General features: G+C 41.2%; 2 protein-coding genes across 3 annotated transcripts; both read right to left on the reverse strand.

The window, feature by feature from the left end:
• Nucleotides 1–4,086: 4,086 nt before the first annotated feature.
• LOC6593622 lies at nt 4,087–5,160 on the reverse strand. The gene is made up of 3 exons (XM_002019054.2): nt 5,088–5,160; nt 4,786–5,013; nt 4,087–4,723 (listed from the first exon to the last, which is right to left on the reverse strand). Exon 3 carries the CDS (start codon nt 4,656–4,658, stop codon nt 4,206–4,208), a length of 453 nt encoding a protein of 150 aa, XP_002019090.1. The 5' UTR covers nt 4,659–4,723; nt 4,786–5,013; nt 5,088–5,160; the 3' UTR covers nt 4,087–4,205.
• An 823-nt stretch (nt 5,161–5,983) lies between these two features.
• On the reverse strand, nt 5,984–18,188 carry LOC6593391 (probable phospholipid-transporting ATPase IIB). Of its 2 annotated transcripts, none has more exons than XM_002019053.2 (6): nt 17,042–18,188; nt 8,702–9,539; nt 7,848–8,646; nt 6,447–7,791; nt 6,313–6,386; nt 5,984–6,244 (listed from the first exon to the last, which is right to left on the reverse strand). In XM_002019053.2, the coding sequence occupies exons 1-6, from the start codon at nt 17,620–17,622 to the stop codon at nt 6,111–6,113; spliced, it is 3,771 nt and encodes a 1,256-aa protein (XP_002019089.1). In that variant the 5' UTR covers nt 17,623–18,188; the 3' UTR covers nt 5,984–6,110. The 2 variants fall into 2 exon arrangements, with proteins under 2 accessions (XP_002019089.1, XP_026843804.1); XM_026988003.1 differs by lacking the exon at nt 17,042–18,188 and adding an exon at nt 10,348–10,655.
• Between the last annotated feature and the right edge of the window lie 999 nt (nt 18,189–19,187).

The following is a 19,187-nucleotide window of genomic DNA, read 5'->3' on the forward strand; positions in this document are numbered from 1 at the left end:
AGGAGTAGGAGTGCTTGTCGACCATAATATTGAATAAATTTAGAATATTAGGGATATTCCTTTAGCAACATCCCCTTACGATATCCCCTTACGATAGCTGGGGGGGATATCCGTATTGTAGTTGCTCCTGGATGCTGGATGCTATATGCTGTATGCTGGATGCAATTTCCAACAATTTTAAACACTTTGAATGGACTAAGTTGAACATGGATATGTTACAACTCATACTAGTAGCACCTTAAGTTAAAGCTCAGTTATATTTATACCTTAAAATGCATCAATTGTGTTCAAGATTGTCGTTCCACAAATAGTTACAATACGTTCGGCCCATACTCCTTATGAAGAACAACAAACAACCGAAATGTCAAACACATACTGCCTAAAATTATGTTGCTTAAGTAATTTTTACATAGTTAATTTCCCATTTATCCGCCTAAATTTTATATATCGGTGCAGGTGTAAAGCAAGTACATGCACATGATCAGTGGCCCCAAGATCAGCCAGAGTCGGACAACAAATTATTGCTAAAATATTTCAATAAAAAAATTATAATAGTTTTTGTCTGCTCTTGGGGAACACTGTGCATGGACTTGGACTTGACAAATTTAATTGGCAGTTTTAGTGGCGCAAATATAGAGGATGGGATGAGTAAAGTTTAACTTTAAGATATGCTTGGCATTGAGTTGCTTAGTGTTTAGTAAATTGATCAAATAAAATACATTATTTCAATGGATGTTTTCCGCGCAAGCACTACGCTGCAAAAATAACTCTACGATATAAAGCACGACCGAAAAATAATATAAAAAGAATATATGTATATCTATATTTTAGCATAAAATGTTGAAAGTAAATAACTAGGACCTATACTTTTTGCTCAGAACAAACAAAGAAACAAACAAATTAACGAAATTACTGTACCTAACGAGGGGCTCAGAATGATTTCAGTTTTTCTGTTTTGTTGGTTTCTGTTTCTGTGAACCATACGGACAGCACCATTACAGCATTATCCTAAGTACCCTAAGAACCCAAAAATGCAAACACTTAGCAAGTGATTAGAGTTACAGCCAAATGGAAATGGAAATATGGAAGTACCCATACTCGTACGTATATGTACGTATATTTATGTGTATGTAAATAGTTGTTTTCATATATGTTGAGCGAATTCTATCTATATTCAAATGCATAGGCGACCCCCAATGACGGGAGGGAAGCTGTTGAACAATGAAATCAAATCTCGTATAAAAGTGTAGTCAACTTAAACCGAAATGCAACAATGAAACGAAAACCAAAACCAAAAACCAAAAACCAAAATCAAATGCAATGAATAAAACTCGTCAAGAGGAATGTGTTAACAAGCAAAAGCAAAACCAAATACAAATGCAAATACAAAGCATATTTAACTAAATATACAGAAGTCAAAGTGCAACCAAATACGAGTAGCATCCCCTAGCTATACATACTCGTACATACACACATACTTAAAATAAATAAATAAATAAAAATACAAATAAAAACACACACGAATACAAATGCAAATACAAATACAAATGCAAATACAAGAATGTAAAGCCTAGTAAAGTAATGCAATTAATTTTTGATAGATTTACATAAACAGAACGCTCATAGCTCATATTCTAGAGACCTCTCACACAGAAGCAGAACTGCAGACAGATCGGATCCTTAGCAGATCTCCAGGATGCTTTGTTTGATGTTTGATGTCAGCATTTTGATGTTATTTTTTTCCCAGTTTCTTTTTAGATAAATTTAACCAGTTTTGGTTTAGGTTTTTAGCAGAACTGAAAATGTGCTTCGTTTTCGTGTCAGTTTCCCTCGCCTCGTTTCTCCCAATTTGTTTTCCAACATTTAGCATAAATGTATAAATGTATGTTTATATAGACTGAATATTATTAAAAAAAGAAGAAAATCTAACAAAAAAAAAATAATTAAAAAATATATATAAAAGAAGCGAATAAACCTTTTTGGAATGTGTAAAAATATAAACAAAAACTAAAGCCAGAGTTCATATTAACCACAACGTAAAACAGTAAGCACATATCAATAATTAAACAAGATCATTCTTAAATGAAAATTAAAGAAAAAGCAAGCAAAAGATAAATTAAATTAAATCAAATGAATTAAATTAAATTAAATTAAACGGAAAGCAAACGTTTCAAAGTAAACAAATTCAAAGTTGACCTCATCAAGAATCACCAAACACCAAACAAACCAAAATGTTTAAACTTGCATAAAGAAATATGTATGTATAAATGTTAAACAATCATTACAATACGAATACGAGTATATGTACTATATGCAGAATATATTTAGCAAAGAGAGACAAATTCAAATATTATATTTTGTAGATTTTTAGTAAACTAGAAGTGAGTGAACGTGAACATGGACAGCATATATCTAAAATATATACCCCCTGTATACATACATACATACAGTACATACAGTACACACATCCCTGCATATACAATACATAGTATAGACATGTAGCTCTCTGTACCCGAGGCGAGAGTTTGTTCAGAAGTTGTTGGGGAAACAAACGAGAGAATGGAAAAGCTTTAAGAAACCCAAATGGTTGGACGAAACATTTACACGCTCCAATAAAAGTTGAATTAATTGCTCAATCGGAGTCATCCATTGGCTCATCCAGGGTCGTACATGGTCGTCGTCCCATGGACGGCTGCTCAACAGGGGACGGGCATTAGTAGATGTGAGGAGATGTCAGGCATTGATGCGAGTATACAAAACAAATCATTCACTCAACTGTTATTAACAAGAGCACACCAAAATGAAAATTTTAATAAGCTGCATGCGGTCGTGGATTGCTAAGGAGAATAAATTAAATTTCAACGTACGAGTAATAGTGAAATCTACGAGTAAGTAACTAAAACTAAATTAACAACCAAATGCAAAAGAAAAACCACAACAACTACAACAAGCAAGCAAATTGTTTACTTCAAAAGTACGAGTATTTCTGCGCATTTAAGCAAAATCGTAAAAAACAAATGGTTCAACATTTCCAATTAAATGTGTCGAAATTTTGTTAACCAATTAAATACGAAAACACATTCAAATTATAAACGAAACAAGATTTCAATGAACAACAACAAGCTAACAAAAACAAAAACAAAATTCGAAAGGAAAACTAATAAAATCGTTAGAAAACGCATGAAAATGTTAACGCTAATGATGGAAGGGAAAGGCATTTTAAAGGTACAATATGTATTACCAGCAAGAAGAAACAGAAAAGTATAACTCGAAATTCATTAGAAAACGTACAACGTGTATGTGTATGTATATGCCCGTGTACGTACAGGCATCATATATATTATTATTAACTATTATTATGTATTTGAAAACAAAGAATTGTGAATTAGTATTAAACCAACAAAAATGGCAAACAAATGGTGGTAAATAAAGAATGTAAAAGGTAAACAAAAACTAGTTAAGTTGTTAATCACAACAATCAGAAAATTCCATCAGCATCGTTTCTGGATCCATCTGCCACCCGGAACTACTGAATATCGCACTGGGACGATGAAAATTGGCGTGCATGAAGAAACGGAAGCTAATAAATCCTTTTCTGACACTGCAAATAGCTACTGGCTCTTAGATCTTATTTACGGAATCGATAGAACCATATCCGTCCGTCCCTCCGCCCTGCATATGGCCAGGCTTAGGGACTAACATATAAGAGTCGATTTTGTGTGCAGAATTCTTTGGTAAGAAGAGAAATTAAGGGAGAAAGAAATACTGGGAGACAGTTCAGTATGGAAACCGTTATAATGTTGGTGGTGGTGGTGCACAGAGTGCAGGAAAGAAATATCGTATACTTTACGATTTTGCATTCAACATAATGGTTTTTTTTTTATTTTTTAATAAAAATTGGGAACTAATTGTTAGACTGTTATTTGTTATTTTTAAACTTATAACATTTACGGTCAACCCTTATGTTAGGAATCGAGGCACAAGAGGCTTAATTTTCCCTCAAACTTTATAGTACTGCTGGCTGCAATGCCTCGAGTGAACTCCATTCGAACCCTTTCATTGAGCAAAGTATTAAAGTAGATAAACTAACACCGAGTAAAGATTTTTTTATTCAATAAAAAAATTAGGGCTTATTAAATTAGGGTCTAAATCACATTATGGTCCATAATCAATATAGATATCTCCTCTTCGCCTCGCCGTCCATATTATTGCTGTGCTCCATTTGCGAGCATTTGCTGGTCGAGGGCCATCTGCTTGAGAAACTGCTGATGTTGCCGAGGCAGCAGCTGACGGTAGTAGAGATTCGTGTGAGCCTGCTGCTCCAGCACGGCCATAAGTTCGAGGTACTGCGCCTGTGCCTGCTCGGCCCGGCGACTGGCCAGGAGACTGCGATGTCGACGCTGGTGCTCCCGGGGGCTGAGCTGGCGGGGCGTCTCAGCGAGTGTCGGCCTGAAGGTGGGACCCAAGGCGGGAGCAGTGGACTCTGGTGGACAGGCTGTGGGTGGGGATGCCTTGTCCAGCCAGGGGCGGAAGAGTTCCTTGGTTTGGCGGCGCTTGGCGGATTGCTTCTCCTGGTACGTCAGACTATCCGTGTTCGATTCTGGGCGTTGGTCAAGCTGCTTGTGGGTGTAGCTTAAGGTCGTCGTAGAGTTATCCATTTCGGTTGATGACGATGCTGTTCTCCAGATGTTTGCTGAGTGAATGGTTGACTCTCTGCTCTAACCTGCTTTTATACACGGATCAGGTAAAAAAGGATGTGATACCATTTATTGGGTAATACCATACCATACTATTAAATATTCGTTTTGTGTGGACCAGGGAATCTCTTTTATGACCTGGTCTTGCTAATTGTCGTCTCGGCCTTGCCTAATTATTTTTTTTAAGGATTAGCACCTACCGATCGACCAAATATTGCCACCGGAACAAGAAAGCTATCTACAACCGTTTTGCAAACAAGCCGGTGTTTTTTTTATTGGTGTACTTGACGCCATTATCTGTGTGTAGTCCTTCTACCTGTCCAAATCAGATTAGATACAATAAGTATTATTCATTATTATTAATATTATTATTATTATTATTATTCATACCTGCGATGACCCCTTATTCTGTTTGACCCATAGTACTTTTGTCAATGACAAAAAGGATCTTCGCGTATGATTTTATTTGAAATTTTCGAATTATGTGTTCTAGAAAAATCCAATGTCCGACTATGGGCATAAAAAATATCAAAGTTTATGCTTCACATATGACTTGGGAACCAAGAAACATAATTTAAGTAATTAAAAATATTTCAAACAATTTAAGAATTTAAGTTAATATCAGTTTACGATGTAATTTATATGAAAAGTTGCCGTAGAGCTCTTCACTCGCGTTCAATGTGGTCTATAAGGAAATCCAGCTGATCATAGGCAGAATACATATATGTTTGGAGACAACCCAATGACAACTTTGCACTTATACCTCAAGATTTGCCAACAAACCTCAGATTTCAGTCTACAAGTGATTTGCATTTATGTAAATAGAGATATATATTTTATATTTATTTATAAGTCATTATTTCACAATCCAATGCGATTTCTAAACCTTAATACAAAAATCTATTTGTCGTTTTACATTTTGTTTCGTACATTCTCATAATTGATTTCAGTGTTTTTTTAAGTTTAGTCATAGATACAATTAGTATTTTATTTTTCTTTAACATTAAATAATTAGTAACATAATTTGGTTTACTGCGACTTAAATATTAATCAAATACACACAGGTATACAAAAAAATGACAAAATATAATAATAAACTTTTCTTTTACTCCTCACACGCCTATAAACTAAAATTAGTTTTGTTTAATAATCAAACGATGGTAGAATGCCTCACTTTTCTTCTTGCATTTTTGTGAAAATTTACAAATGAAACAAAAACAACAAACAAGAAGAGTGCAAAGGTGTCGAAGGAGAGTCAATTTAACTTTATATCACGTATATGGGGATTGGGTTGGGCTCTGGCAAAACGAGACGACAGATTGTAATAGATTTTAATAATCATTAAACCATACACAAACACAGAAATTAAATCTTTAGGCGGGGGTAACTATTGAGGAATAGAAGCCATCGGATCTAAGAGAGCTTCAAGTAGGAAGGCGGGGAACATTTCTTGCGCAAGAACTTGATTATGTACAGAGGCAAGCAGGACACTAGCGTGATGAGCGACACCTTCCAAAGGAAGTCGTACGACCAGATGAACTCCCAGTCTGCGGGCCAAAAAAACACGAGGTTAGTAATGTAGCAGGCTCTGCCCAGTCAAGTGTCGCAGACTTACCGAAATACTCGTGCAAGACGGCCAGTGAAATGAGATAAAGGGCCAAGCTGAAAAGCTCTGCCAGCACCATTAGTCTGCAAAAAAAAAGGTACAGTTTAGAATGCTCATAGCTCGTATTTTTCGTAGGAACTCACCTGTGCCAAGTGCGCACAGTGAGGGCCACCATGATCAGCTCAGTCATGATCAGAGCCGAGAAGCTGATGGCCACAATGTGTATGAACTCGTCCACGAAGAGTATCAGGGCGCCGTACATGATGACACCGCCTTGGTATATGCTAATCAAAACCCAAATAAAGAAGGTCTTATAGCTGAGACTCCGACCCTTTGATAGATCCTTATATAGCTCCGGATACGTGACAGCCGTCTCCGAGGTGATGTCCTGATCCAGCACCAGCGAGAACACCGGGAACATGGTATACAATGTCGAATATCCGACCATGAGAAAGCCCTGATACAGAGCCACCGAACTGAGGTAGAAAACTGCCGAGAAGACTGCCTGCAGGGTGGTGATTATCAAGCCACGATGGATGACGAACTGGGAAAGAGCCGCCGAGCGCTTGTAGCTCCGCCTACCGTGGATCAGTAGCAGCTTGGCAATGTGTGAGAATTGCGGAATGCTGAAATCGCCAGCCAGGGAGGCCTGTCTGCCTTCGCGTCCTTCGATGCCGACGCCGGCGTCCGCCTGCTGGATCATGCTGACATCATTTCCGCCATCGCCCACAGCACAAGTGCGTTTGCCCGTGTGCTTCTGGATGAGCGCCACCACTTGGGCCTTCTGGGTGGGCGAGCATCGACAGCAGACGACAGCCGGGGAGGCGGTAGCCAGTTCAAGGAACTCTGGTCGATAATACTGCAGGCAAACCTCAAGAGACTCGCCTTCAATGACAAGGGCATGGCCCTGCTTGCGCCTGAAGCTATTCAGCTCCTGATGGGCATCCGTGCGCGTCTTCACGGAGCGCAGTACATGCAGACCCTGGTTCCGGCCAATTAGCTGCGAAGACTTTGCAATGCAGCAGGCTGTCTCCAGCTTATCTCCCGTCAACATCCACACCCGAACACCCGCATTGCGCAGCAGCTCTAAGGTTGGTCGCACATTCTCCTGCAAGCGATCCTCCACCCCAGTGAGGCAGAGCAGCTCCAGTTCCCTCTCCAGCGATTCGGTCACGGCAGCCACCTTGGCCACGCGATCTGTGATACTCAAGCGGGCCGCATTGTACCGCATCTCAAAGTCGGAGTACTGCTCCTCCGTGAGCACCTTCTTGGCCACGACCAATGTGCGTAGACCTTCGCGGGCCATGTTGCCCGACTCTTCGCTGAGCCAGTCATTGTATTGCACAATACTGGACATTACCACATCGGCGCCCTTTAAATAGAACGTTATCTGACCGGATTTGCTCTCCCTCACAATGATGCCCATGCGTTTGCTTTCACTGGTAAAGGGGAACAGCTGCAGGATCTGATAGTGTAGTAGGATATCGTCTGGAAAAAAAGGCATTTACTTGGGATACGAGTGCTACACGACTGTCGCTACTTACTGTCCTCGCTGGGGGTTTTCACTTGCAGCGTCATGGTATTCAGATCCCTGGCAATCAACGTCAATCCCACCTGCTCCGTCCATTTGACCAGCGCGATCTCATCGGGCGATGCTGCCTGGTACTGATGCTCTGTGTCTGTGCTGCCTGGGGCCTCGATGTTTATCACAGATTTGGTGGGAGAGTTGTTGCCGCCCGTGACCGTGGATGCCGTGGACACAGACCGATTGTCCTCCTCATCACTAACGGGGGTCACATTGTGGCACAGTGCCAAAGCGCGCACCGCCTCCCACTCCCGCCAGCCTTCGGGTCGCCGCATGCGATTGCCGGCAAACATAATAGGTTTGGTGGCGGTGTTGGACTCCCCACTGCTGGAGCTAGAGACGCTGCCCTGTTGGTGCTGCTGTTGTTGCTGTTGCATTATGTTGCCCGAGAGCTTCTGTATAATGTGGCCAATGTGATGGAAGGTGTCCGCATCGTGTGAGACAATCCCAAGGTGGATCTTCTTAAAGACCATCTCGTTTTGGGTGAGGGTGCCCGTCTTGTCCGTCAGCACATAGGAGATTCTGCCCAGCTCCTCCGGTATGGTTGTGGAGCGCACCACAGTTCCCTGGATGTTGGAGTCGTTCTGCATTTGCCACGAGTAGAAGGCCTTTCCCATGTCCAGATTCACCCGCAGGCTGATCGGAATGATGTACGAGAAAAGCAGGACAAAACGGAACATATATCTGTACCAGGGTCCACCGAAACCCTTCAGCATCATCATGACCAGCGACAGGCCCAACACGGCACAGAAAAGAACCTGAAAGAACGGCAAAAACAAATTAAATCTGTTCTTAGTAGGTAGATTCTGTTACCTTTGTCAATCCATTGATCTCCATGTCCAGCAGACCCACCTTGGACCTGGGCTGGGAGTTGTTCATCACGCTGCGAGTCTCGCAGCCCGTGTAGATGACAATGCCAGTGGCTGTGCCGGCAGCCACCACCGTATTGGCCCACAGCGTGTTCTCCACGCTCAGGCCGGTGTCCTCGCTGCCGTCTGTCATGCAGAAGGTGGCAATAAAGCTGTGTATATCGTTCTGGGGCTTCTCCACATAGAAGCTAGCATCGATGCTGTGCAGCTCGGAGTCGCGGCTGAGCTTCTGGGTGTACGGTACAGCCAGGCGGGGCTTCCAGTCCGTCTCGCCATCGAGCTGATCCGTTCTCACGAAGACAGAGCCACTGCGATCGCTGGTGCGCAGCAGGATAAGATCCGCGGGCACTCGTTCGTTCTTCTCTACAATTATGACATCTCCAACCTTCAGCTTGGAGCTGGGAACCATCTCATAGCCGCTGCCATTGGTCGCCGACAGTCGCTTATACTTCTGGGAGTTGACCTCATGGTCGCGCTGGTGCCGCCGCAAATCGTCGACGGCCTCACGACAAATGGTCACCATCAAAACAAAGCCCAGCGGTCCCCAGTAGGTGTACGGATAGCCAATACGTATGTCCGGAATGAACTGCGAAAGGGCCATCAGCAGGAAGTAGAGGTTGAGGAAAAAGCGGAACTGCTCGAATAGCACCAGCGGCAGGAAGGTAATGAAGTTGTACTTCTGGTTCCGGATCTCGTTCGGCGGAAACTTCTCCGTGTTCACCCTTCCCAGGTTGACGGTGCGGGCCCGCAGTTCCCGTGGCCTGAACCATTTTCGCCAGCAGCTGTAAAGACACAAGAAAATCAATATATAGATGCTCTTAATCCGACCAAAGCCAAGGAGCATTCTTCTGCCCAGATTCCCAAATCAAAGTCAAAATTTTCTGTCTGTCAGCCGTTCCGCATACTCTGACTGGCCCTCTTTTTGATACGATTTCGAAGGAGGGCACAAGCGGAACATCCAGGGAGGCATACAAATTGTTTTAAATTTAAAAATACTATTTCTTTTTTCTTTTGTTAATTTATTTTCTATCATATCAGTATCTATCATTCGTTCCGCTTTTCCCCCTACAGTCTCACGCTAATTAAAATTTCAATCGTATTTCCCCTCGAGTCCATAACAATATGCAAAGGGAGGCGACCTTGAACAGAAAAAAAATCAATAATAAAAACTCGAAAAGAAACAAAAGTGAAAACTCACACGACAGCCATTAAGCACTGGCCAAACGAAACAGCAGCTGCTTGGTAGCAGTCAATGAGAATGCAAATCCATCTGCATTAATGCAACGGAATTCTCCACGCAAAAAATGTGCACTGCGTACACACAAAACTTATCCCAACTACGTCACGATTTCTGCAAATCAGCTGCTGTCTCGTTTAAGAAGTGCTTAATAGAATTTGTGTGGGTGTGTGAGTGGGAGTGAGAAAGTCGGGCACGAGAGGTGGTCAGACAGGGAACCGATTAGCTGTAATTGTTGTCTGCTTCCAAAGCTTTTATGTGTGCCAATATGATAACACTTCCCTCCTGCCCCCAATTTAAGTAATGCGAAAATCAACATGACGTCCGGCCAGCGGGGGATGACGATGATTCACCTGAATAGATACCAGCGACTACGCTGGCGATTTAGCAACGGAATATTCTCCCGTGTCATGGGCGTTGTAGCCGAGGTCTGCGATGTAGCATCATCCATCTGGTTTGATGTGGATTTCATATGGCTTTTCCTAATCGAATCTAATGCAGTCTGCTGTTTGAAGTCCTTTGTTCTTTGCGGCAGCTGCTTTTCGTTTTGTTTTGCTTTTAGTTCGCTAAAACTTGGCTTTTACATATTTATACGCGCGGCTCAGGGCACACGACTGTTGTCCAGGGGCATGACGCACACACAAAGCACTTGAAAAATAAAATAAATTGCAAAATTCTTATGCACAAAACATGAAAAATTCCGTACAGTGTGACCGCGATAGAATATATGGTCAGACCATCCGAAATATACCGAAATATACCGTCTCATTTTCAAAATATACCGTAAATATACCGATGAAAAAACGAGCTTAGCCCACTTAAGCTCCCTTTATTTAAACAGGATAACAACTTGAGTCAAAGAGTAGAATAATAATATTAATAAGAATTACTCTTGTATATTTAATGACCACTGGTCGACAATGGTCGAGACAACATATTTCTGTTGTTTCAGTAATATCGATATTTTTGTTCGATAAGCTGCACTTAAATTGAAAATTTCCATATGAAAACAGAAATCAATATAAGCCAAGCAGTAGCCTGCGAGTGGGAAAGAGACGCGAGACCACTAAACAATTCACTGATGAGTTGCCACATGACTGCGGCCTGGGCACTGGCAACCCTGTCGAGCGCGCTCTATTTAAATGCCATCGGACGGGTTATGGAAATTTACGATTGTCGCTGTCGCCGACTGCTGACGGAGCAGCTTCACATCGCTTTCGTTCGCACCGAGACGTTAATTAAATAAGCTTTTGTCGGTGGGCTGGTTGTCTACATTTAAGTTGCTTAGATCAGCGCAATATTGTGGCATAATGAGATTGTGCCAACTCCATTCAACTCCTCTCTCTCTCTCGACGCTCTGTGTAAACTTGTTTTCTCTCTAGATGTTTATCGCTATAGAATAGGAATTCTATTTGGATTCTTGCGACTGAATGTTTTGTCAATAACACGCACATTCTTAGCACGATTTCGTGTTATGATCTCATAAGAAAAAGTTGCCAAAACGCCATCAAAAAAGAAGAGCCACAGCAACAGCTACATACAACCACATAAGAGTTCAATGACTGGCGACAGCCAAAAGAATTTGCCCAGACAAAAGGGCCAGGAATTCGCTCACCTTCTGCCTTCCACCTTCTACAATCTTCTGGCACTGTTTTTCCATCTTATGGCCCTCAGTAAATGACTCACAGGGCACTTCAAAGGGACGGAGAGCCGACAAGATTTCAGCGCTTTTTAGCTTTAAAGTTTCTGCCATAAGCACAAAGTGTGTCACTGTCGTTAAATACGAGTGTATGTGCCTAGAACATTTATGTGCCTTTCCTGATTCACTTATCGGCCAATGTGATTCAACTCAATCGCGTACTCATTCAGTTTCGATTTGAATAAAATGGCATTCGTTGACATTAAAAATAAGTACACTGCACAGCACTGCATCTCAGTCTGAGTAATTAACTGGAAATTTCGAAACAATTCGTAGACATCAGCGGATTATGACACAAGTGGATGGATGGGATTGCTCAATCCGATATTGCATACGCCATTTCCCATTAACTGTCCATCGTTTGCAGTGCATCCGCACTTGCAACAATTCTTATAAGCAGTTTTCAAGGGATAAATGAAATCTAGCTAGAGGAAGGGAATGCATAGAGTGGGAACCATTTCCAATCCAGTTTATTGGATGTCTGAAGGAAAGATTTCAATCATCTTCAAGCTTAAGAATCTATCTGCCTGTAGATCCATCAGAAATGAGTAAAAATATCCACCAATCTTCGTAGATTTCCCCATGCAATACAATGGAATGCCCGGAAAAGTGTGTGGTGGACAATTTTCCACACTTATTACCAAACCAGACCGGGCACAGCAGGTTTCTCTTTCCCATCGAAAGTACAATAGTCGCTGAACAGAATTGAAGAACTGAGTGAATGATTTGTATAATTTATGCACCACCTGGCGCACTCGCGCCCAGGAGGAGCCGCCTTTGCAGATGGATGAATGAATGAATGATGGCTGGGTGGCATATTCAACGTACTTATGTATGTATCTACTGAGGATGGTACATTTTTAGCTGAAAGCTACGAGTACGGCTAAATAATTAAATTACGATAAATATTCAATCTAAATATGAAATTAATAAAAAACATATTTCATATTAAGTACATAAGTGAGTGGGTATGAGTGGGTGTATAGGTCAACAGGGTCAAGGTACACATTTTATTAATCCTGCACACTCTTATCAGACTTTGCTGAATTAAAATATTAACATGAGATTTCCATTGGAAATCAGATTAGTCAAGAGAGAGTCAAGTGGAACCTGCGGAACTCGGGCTTGGCATTGATCATATTTTGGCTTTTGCTGACATTCAACGCAGGAAAGTAGGGGAGAATTCTTTCTGGGACTGGAAAAATCTATATAATGACCCAAAATCAACCACACGAGTTATACATAAAACTTCGAGATGGGCACGGAGCCACAAGCTATGCTCATTTCGGTGATTTCAAGTAGGGAGCGAAGGCGAAGTCTACGAACTCAAATCGGTGGGAGAGTATTCAGGAACAGGCGGAGATTTACTAAGTAATCATCTGAAAATTAAGTTTTCCACACTGGACCGGGATAATGATATTCAATAGACATTCAAGATACTGCGCGGATAATCAAGGAGGTGGTTGGTGGTTTTTTGATTGCTTATTATGGTAGACATTTTTTATTCAGAAATAACGCTCTTTATAATTACGATTTATCATATTTATTTTCTTATTGTTACAGTTCCTTCAATGGAAAATATTATGAAGTTGGTAAAAGAAGTAAAGTTCAACCTTCAAATGATGATCAGGCCAAAAGTCCCATAAAATGCATATTCTTTAATTAATTCTTTAAATAATATTAATCTAACCTGATCCAGATTTTATCTACTAATATATCTAATCTTTATAGCCCCTGTAGGGTTTGAGTGCCTCATATAAAACTATACGGGCAGCATTTTGGCTGAGTTGTGTACATAAGTATGAAGGTTTTCCAAACCAAGATTATTTAAAAAGAACGCGGGAGGGTCTGCCCCAGCTGGGAGCTTAAAACCTTTTTTCTACCCCCCCTTTAAAAGGGTATGAAAAAGAGTAAAAGGTACAGCAGATATGACGAGTGAGCCCACATGTTACTTTCTGGCGTTTGGTTATTAGCCCACATTCCCAGTGGGTGGCGCAGAGCGTTGGCAGTGGCAGAGCCCATTGCGGGCGTCAATCGTTGTCGCTTTTCCTCTATTTCCCACCAACTGTTTGCATTCGCAAACAGCCAACAGAACAACTAAAAATAATATTATGAGGCGTTGCCATTGACAGTTTGACGTGGAGCAGGGGGGTGGAGCATGTGGGCATGTGGGGCCTGGCGGCGCACTAATTTCCATGCGATGGCGGTAACACGAGCACGGGAAAAGTCTGTCGCCAGTTGGAAATGGCCATATTTAATGCCAATTCCAATTAGCCCCGTGAGTGGGCGGGTGATTTCTAGAAATCCGCAAAAGTGGCTTAAATAGTTCAAAATATCCTGGCGATGGAAATAAATAAATAAAGAGTCGATTTACAGAGATTGTATAGTGTACATTTTCTCAGCCTAAGCCTCTTTCCTAATATGAGCAATAATATTCCAATGGGCAATATTCCAACCAATCAGTTTAATCATACATATGTACGTCGATTGCCAATCAATTTATTGGCTGTGAAGGAACTTCATGCCCTTATTAAAACAATAGATATATATGTTGGAAAAATGAATGATCGAATAGCACGATTATTCTCCCTGTGGTATGAATTGACTACGAGATTGATATCAGCGTATGAACATCTGCTCGTGTACCTCTTTCATCCCCTAATTATTCCCAAAGAAATATTCCATAGATGTACCTGTTTCGTTTAGGCGAATTCTTAGAATCATGAAAGTTTTGATTTCGCTGTACAAATTTCCCATAAGTGAAGGGACACATTGATACAGGGTAACCTTATCCGCAAAAGTGAATGTGCTGCTTATGGAAGTACGTATAGTTCAGTTCTAGTTTTAAATGAATTGCCGAAACAATATAGTACAACAGTCCGAGAATAGAGATGGAAAAACCTTATCACCGTCTGCCGCGTTTTCGGCACAAATGGAATTTATATCCACATCTGTTGCGTATGGAAAAAATGTGTAGCTGTAAATACTATGTGTGGGGGAATAGGAAAATAGGGGAAATAAACGCTCTGTTGGTTTCACTACAGTGCTGCCACAACAACGAATGTGCCGCATGGCGCCTCCTCACTTTGCAATTCTAATCGGGCTGTCGAAATCTTTGAGCCTCATATAACCGAAACGGCAATCGGAGTCGAGCCCAGTCGAGTCGAGCGGTGAAATTCAAGCGAAAAGCCCAACCAAAAGTTAGACCTAGACAAAAGCCAGGCAACCAGGCAACAGCCGGGCCGCAAAGAAACAAAAACCTTCCAGCAAATGGGTGTCGAAAAATTGGAGAAAAACTGAAGATGAAGCTGAAGCCAGTGCGAGGGTTTCAAGACTCTCATCATGGTCAGTGGTATCGAAAAAGACGCTGATTTTGAATGCTTGAACAAATAATCAAAAGAGATGACATTGAGCCCATTCGTAGGTTCAATAATAAAAGTGAATTACACATTTTACTGCTCACATGATTACAAAGCCAGAGACAATCTCAACAGCAGATTGCTGCACTTTTGTTTTATAAATATTGCTGATGTATTATCTATCTCTCAGGGATTTTTTTGCGCCAATGAAACATTGTGGGTAAATTGTTATTGTGAATCAGACGGTATATTTTCAAGGAGAGCTATGTACAAGTATTTTACAATTAATTATTTTAATGATAAAAATAGTTACAAAATATTTTCTGCACAGACCGCAAGGGTCAAAAGAGTTCTGATATATTATAAGGAATAACTACTAATCAGTTACTAATCAGAACTTCATACGCTTGTAATTTGCTGATTGAACGATTCGGTGATAGAAGGGTCACAAGTGTTGTAAAACGTCACCTAGTGTTGGTTTCTTACTCTTCTTTTATTCTCTTTGTTCAGTACAGTTATATTTCTGGCAGATAATTGGATTTGTTTAAACTTTTATGAAATGATAACTTATGGAGTATGCCCAACCCTTTTTCGAGACGCACACTCATAATTTTTACAAGCTGACTCTCGACGCAATGCGGATTTCTGTGCTCCTTTTTTTTTGCGGCTAAAAGAATGACCTGCTTCTGATTAGCCGCCGCACGGAGGAACAAAACTTTCAATTTTTGACACAAAAAGAATCGACCGACAAAAAACAAAAAGGGGAACAAACACCTTTAAGCGACTTCTTCTTCTGCGGAACTCGTTTGTATAATTTAGAAACCTTGAAAACAGCATTTCGTGTATTGTTTTTAAGCCAGTGCCCATGGATATGATGGGAACTGGTTTTGTTTTTGTGAGTCTTTTTTTTTTTTTTATGTGACTTCTCGAGCTGTTTTCGAGTTAACGAATTGCACGGCACGGCAAACATCGATTAGATTTAAGAGAGAGAGAAATTTGGGGGAGGTTTGGGTTGGTCTGGGCTGGGGCTTGCAACATTTGGAGTCCAACAAGAGTTTTTCCTTTTGTTTTTTGCCTATCAGCCGACAGTTGTCGCTCGAACACTATTTATAGTCTTGTTTTGGTTTGTATTTCTTTCTATTTGTTGAAACATTTTCACCCAACACAAAGCTGGAATGGTCTACGGCGACGGTCGACGGACCGGGGATCTGTCTGTCACGTTTATCGATTTGCAGTTCGAAATGTTTTTAATTTATTTTTCCCCAGCCACTTACAAGTGTGTGCCCGTGCCCTGCCTTTCCCATGTTCTCTAGCGTTTTCCTTTCTAATTAGGTAAATTAAAAATATATCTCGGGATCGGCTACACATATACATATACAATGTGTGGCACATCGCGACTCACATTTCAAAATTCACCGAGAGAGCACACTAGAACGATTTCTTGGAAATGTTTTTCGTAAAAGCTTTCGACCATAAGAAAATCGCACTGCAGCAGAAGACGTTGCCTGTTCTTATGGCGCAACAATTTCGAAACCCAAATACAGCGAATCATATGTGGAAAGACATCTGCGGAGCCCCAGTTTATGCGTCCTTTCAATAGAGATTTCACTGTAATAATGAACAGTGGCAGGGAGGGCAACAAGTTGTCTAGAAGGGAACAATTTGGCATAGGAAAAGTTATTGAAATAAGTCAAGAAGAAAGGTCAATGGTCGATGATTCGGTGCCTCAGAGAATGGCTTACAATCAGTAAAACAATCTTTATTTTGAGGACACTTTCCTAAGGCGGAAACAGTAATGGAACACTCCATTTACTTCCTAGAAACCGCTTTTAAGAACCCATCTGGGTGCACATACTCTTATCTCCGACTTAAACTCAGTAAATACCACAATTCTTTTTAAAACATCTGTTTTTTTATTGTAGTTTTTTGTTGCCACACTTGCTGTAAATATTGCGCATACGCAACGTGGCACCCCAAGCATTCACTCACCTGCAGAGGCACAGCTTGCAGATGCTTCCGAAGCTGCGGCCCTTGCTCCGTCGGCGGTTGTTCTGGTAGAAGACGGTGGCCGAGCCGTTCTCCGGATCGATGACGGTGCTGTGTGTCCCGTTGCCAAGATCGCTTGCAACTCCCGCACTGTCGCCCACACCTGTGGCCGCACCCCCGCTGGGGCCGGAAGCAGCGGAACCAGCAACAGCGCTGCCACCCGCTGACGTCTGCGTTAATTGCGCCAGTTTCGAAACACTGCTGCTGCTGTTCGAGTATTTCGCGCGCTCGCGACTTCGCTCATTTCTATAACGTATTTGTCCGGCGGCAGAGCCAAGACTGTGCCCAAAGAGATTCCCCAGAAAGCTGCCGCCGCCGCCGCTGCTGCTGTTGACGACACCGCTATAACCAGTTGAGCTTTTGCGGTGTCTGCCCCTGCTGTTGTTTTTGCTGTTGCTCTTGATGCTGCTGCTGGCGGCAGCGAAGCTCGCGGTCCGTACGTCTCTGCGTATGAGTAATTCTGTCTCAGAGTCGGTTTCGCTCTCTTCGTCAAAGTCTCGTAGCGGCACATTGTTTTCAGCCATCTTAAGAGAGCGAAAGAGAGTTTACACAGGTGTTTTTGTTGTTGCTTGGCTGCGCGCCTGCCTCAAATAGGGGAATTTTGATGTTTTGCCTTTAACCTAATTGTAAATATGCATTGCATTTGCTTATATATTTTATGATTTCGAAGTCGATTCAGTCTGTTGATTTCAAATATTTCTCTGCCACGTTTCCCCTGAGAGACCCCCCTCAAGGCGCTATTCACGTGCTGGAAGTAGTCTGCTCCTTATCAGCCTGCCGCCTCTCTCGATTTGTTTGAACGGTAAACATGTGGGTGTGTGTTTGTCATAAAACCGTAAATTCCATCTATCAACAAAACACCTTTATTTCGTAGTGGTGTTGCACGATTAAAACACTTCTTATCATCAGAAACGGTTGCCGGCTACCATTCGTCACTATAAACGCCAGTGATACCGAACAATCGAACGCCCGACTACATGATTTTTTGTTAATAAACTCGTAAACTCCAAAGGCCATTGGCAAACACACACAGCCAACACACACCCGCGAGAGCTCCCACACACACACACTGCAATAAAAACTTTTCTTCCGCTTCTTCACATTTCGTCAACATTTACGCTTGGGGTTTACTTTATTTATTTTTAAGAGCGAATTGCACATTTTACTGTAACTTTTCTGTTGTTTTTGTGACACGTTTTTGTTTTTTTTTTAAATATACCGAAGTACGTCACAAATTTCAAAATATACCGTAAATATACTGACGAATTATTTCTATTCAAGTTGCATCATATTCCTCGTTTTGGATATTCGGTTGAATATTACTAGCTAGCTAAAACCCTCAGGTCTGAACTCAAATTTTTATCCGATTATTAAATCAATTTCCTACAAGACTTCCTAAACTTAAGTTTTCGTCTATACTGCATTGCTTGAAATAAGGTTAAAACAAACAACAATTTCCACTAAATTCATTTCCTTGCATGGTAAATACACGTTCAACACACATTTGCTAAATATTAACTACATTTTTGAGTAATTATCAGGAGCGACACCTGAAGGGGAAATGTGTACGTTTCAAAATTGTTTGCCCGTTTTTTTCATATAAACCACATGGAAGCGCCAGTGTGAAAACCTGCACAGGAGAGTAAAGCCATAATGCGTCTTAAAATACCTGAAAATACTATGAGATGTGTGCAATTTGCGAGATGTGTGGGAAAGAATATCAGTGTGACCTGACTTCGCTATAAAATATACGGTCTGACCCGCAGAAATATACCGTCCTATTTTCTAAATATACCGTAAATATACTGTCGAATTATTTAAGTTCCATCATACATATTCTGCGTTTTTGATATTCCGTCAAATATTACTAGCTAGATAGAACCTTCAAGTCTGCCTACACAATTTTATTACATTGATGAATACATTTTTCACAAGATATGCTACTTTTAAGAACTCCTTTTTATTGTATTGCGTCTAAAACAAGGTTTAAGCAAAAAGATCCTCAAAAACAAAGTGGCATTTGAAGACTTGTTGCTTGTCAACCGAAGTATGGACATTTGTATACCCCTTTTCGTAATAATATTAAAGA

The sequence above is a fragment of the Drosophila persimilis genome, unplaced genomic scaffold, assembly GCF_003286085.1.
Source record: "Drosophila persimilis strain 14011-0111.01,24,50 unplaced genomic scaffold, DperRS2 tig00000124-arrow-pilon, whole genome shotgun sequence".
NCBI classification, from domain to species: domain Eukaryota; kingdom Metazoa; phylum Arthropoda; class Insecta; order Diptera; family Drosophilidae; genus Drosophila; species Drosophila persimilis.

Excerpts from the sequence above, each read along its gene's own strand:
- LOC6593622 (XM_002019054.2), bottom strand. The coding sequence starts at position 4,658 with ATGGATAACTCTACGACGACCTTAAGCTACACCCACAAGCAGCTTGAC.
- LOC6593391 (XM_002019053.2), bottom strand. The coding sequence starts at position 17,622 with ATGGCTGAAAACAATGTGCCGCTACGAGACTTTGACGAAGAGAGCGAA. Across the intron at positions 8,647-8,701 it reads AGATCAATGGATTGACAAAG|GTTCTTTTCTGTGCCGTGTT; the intron begins GTAACAGAATCT and ends CCGTTCTTTCAG. Across the intron at positions 6,387-6,446 it reads ACTGTGCGCACTTGGCACAG|ACTAATGGTGCTGGCAGAGC; the intron begins GTGAGTTCCTAC and ends TTTTTTTTGCAG.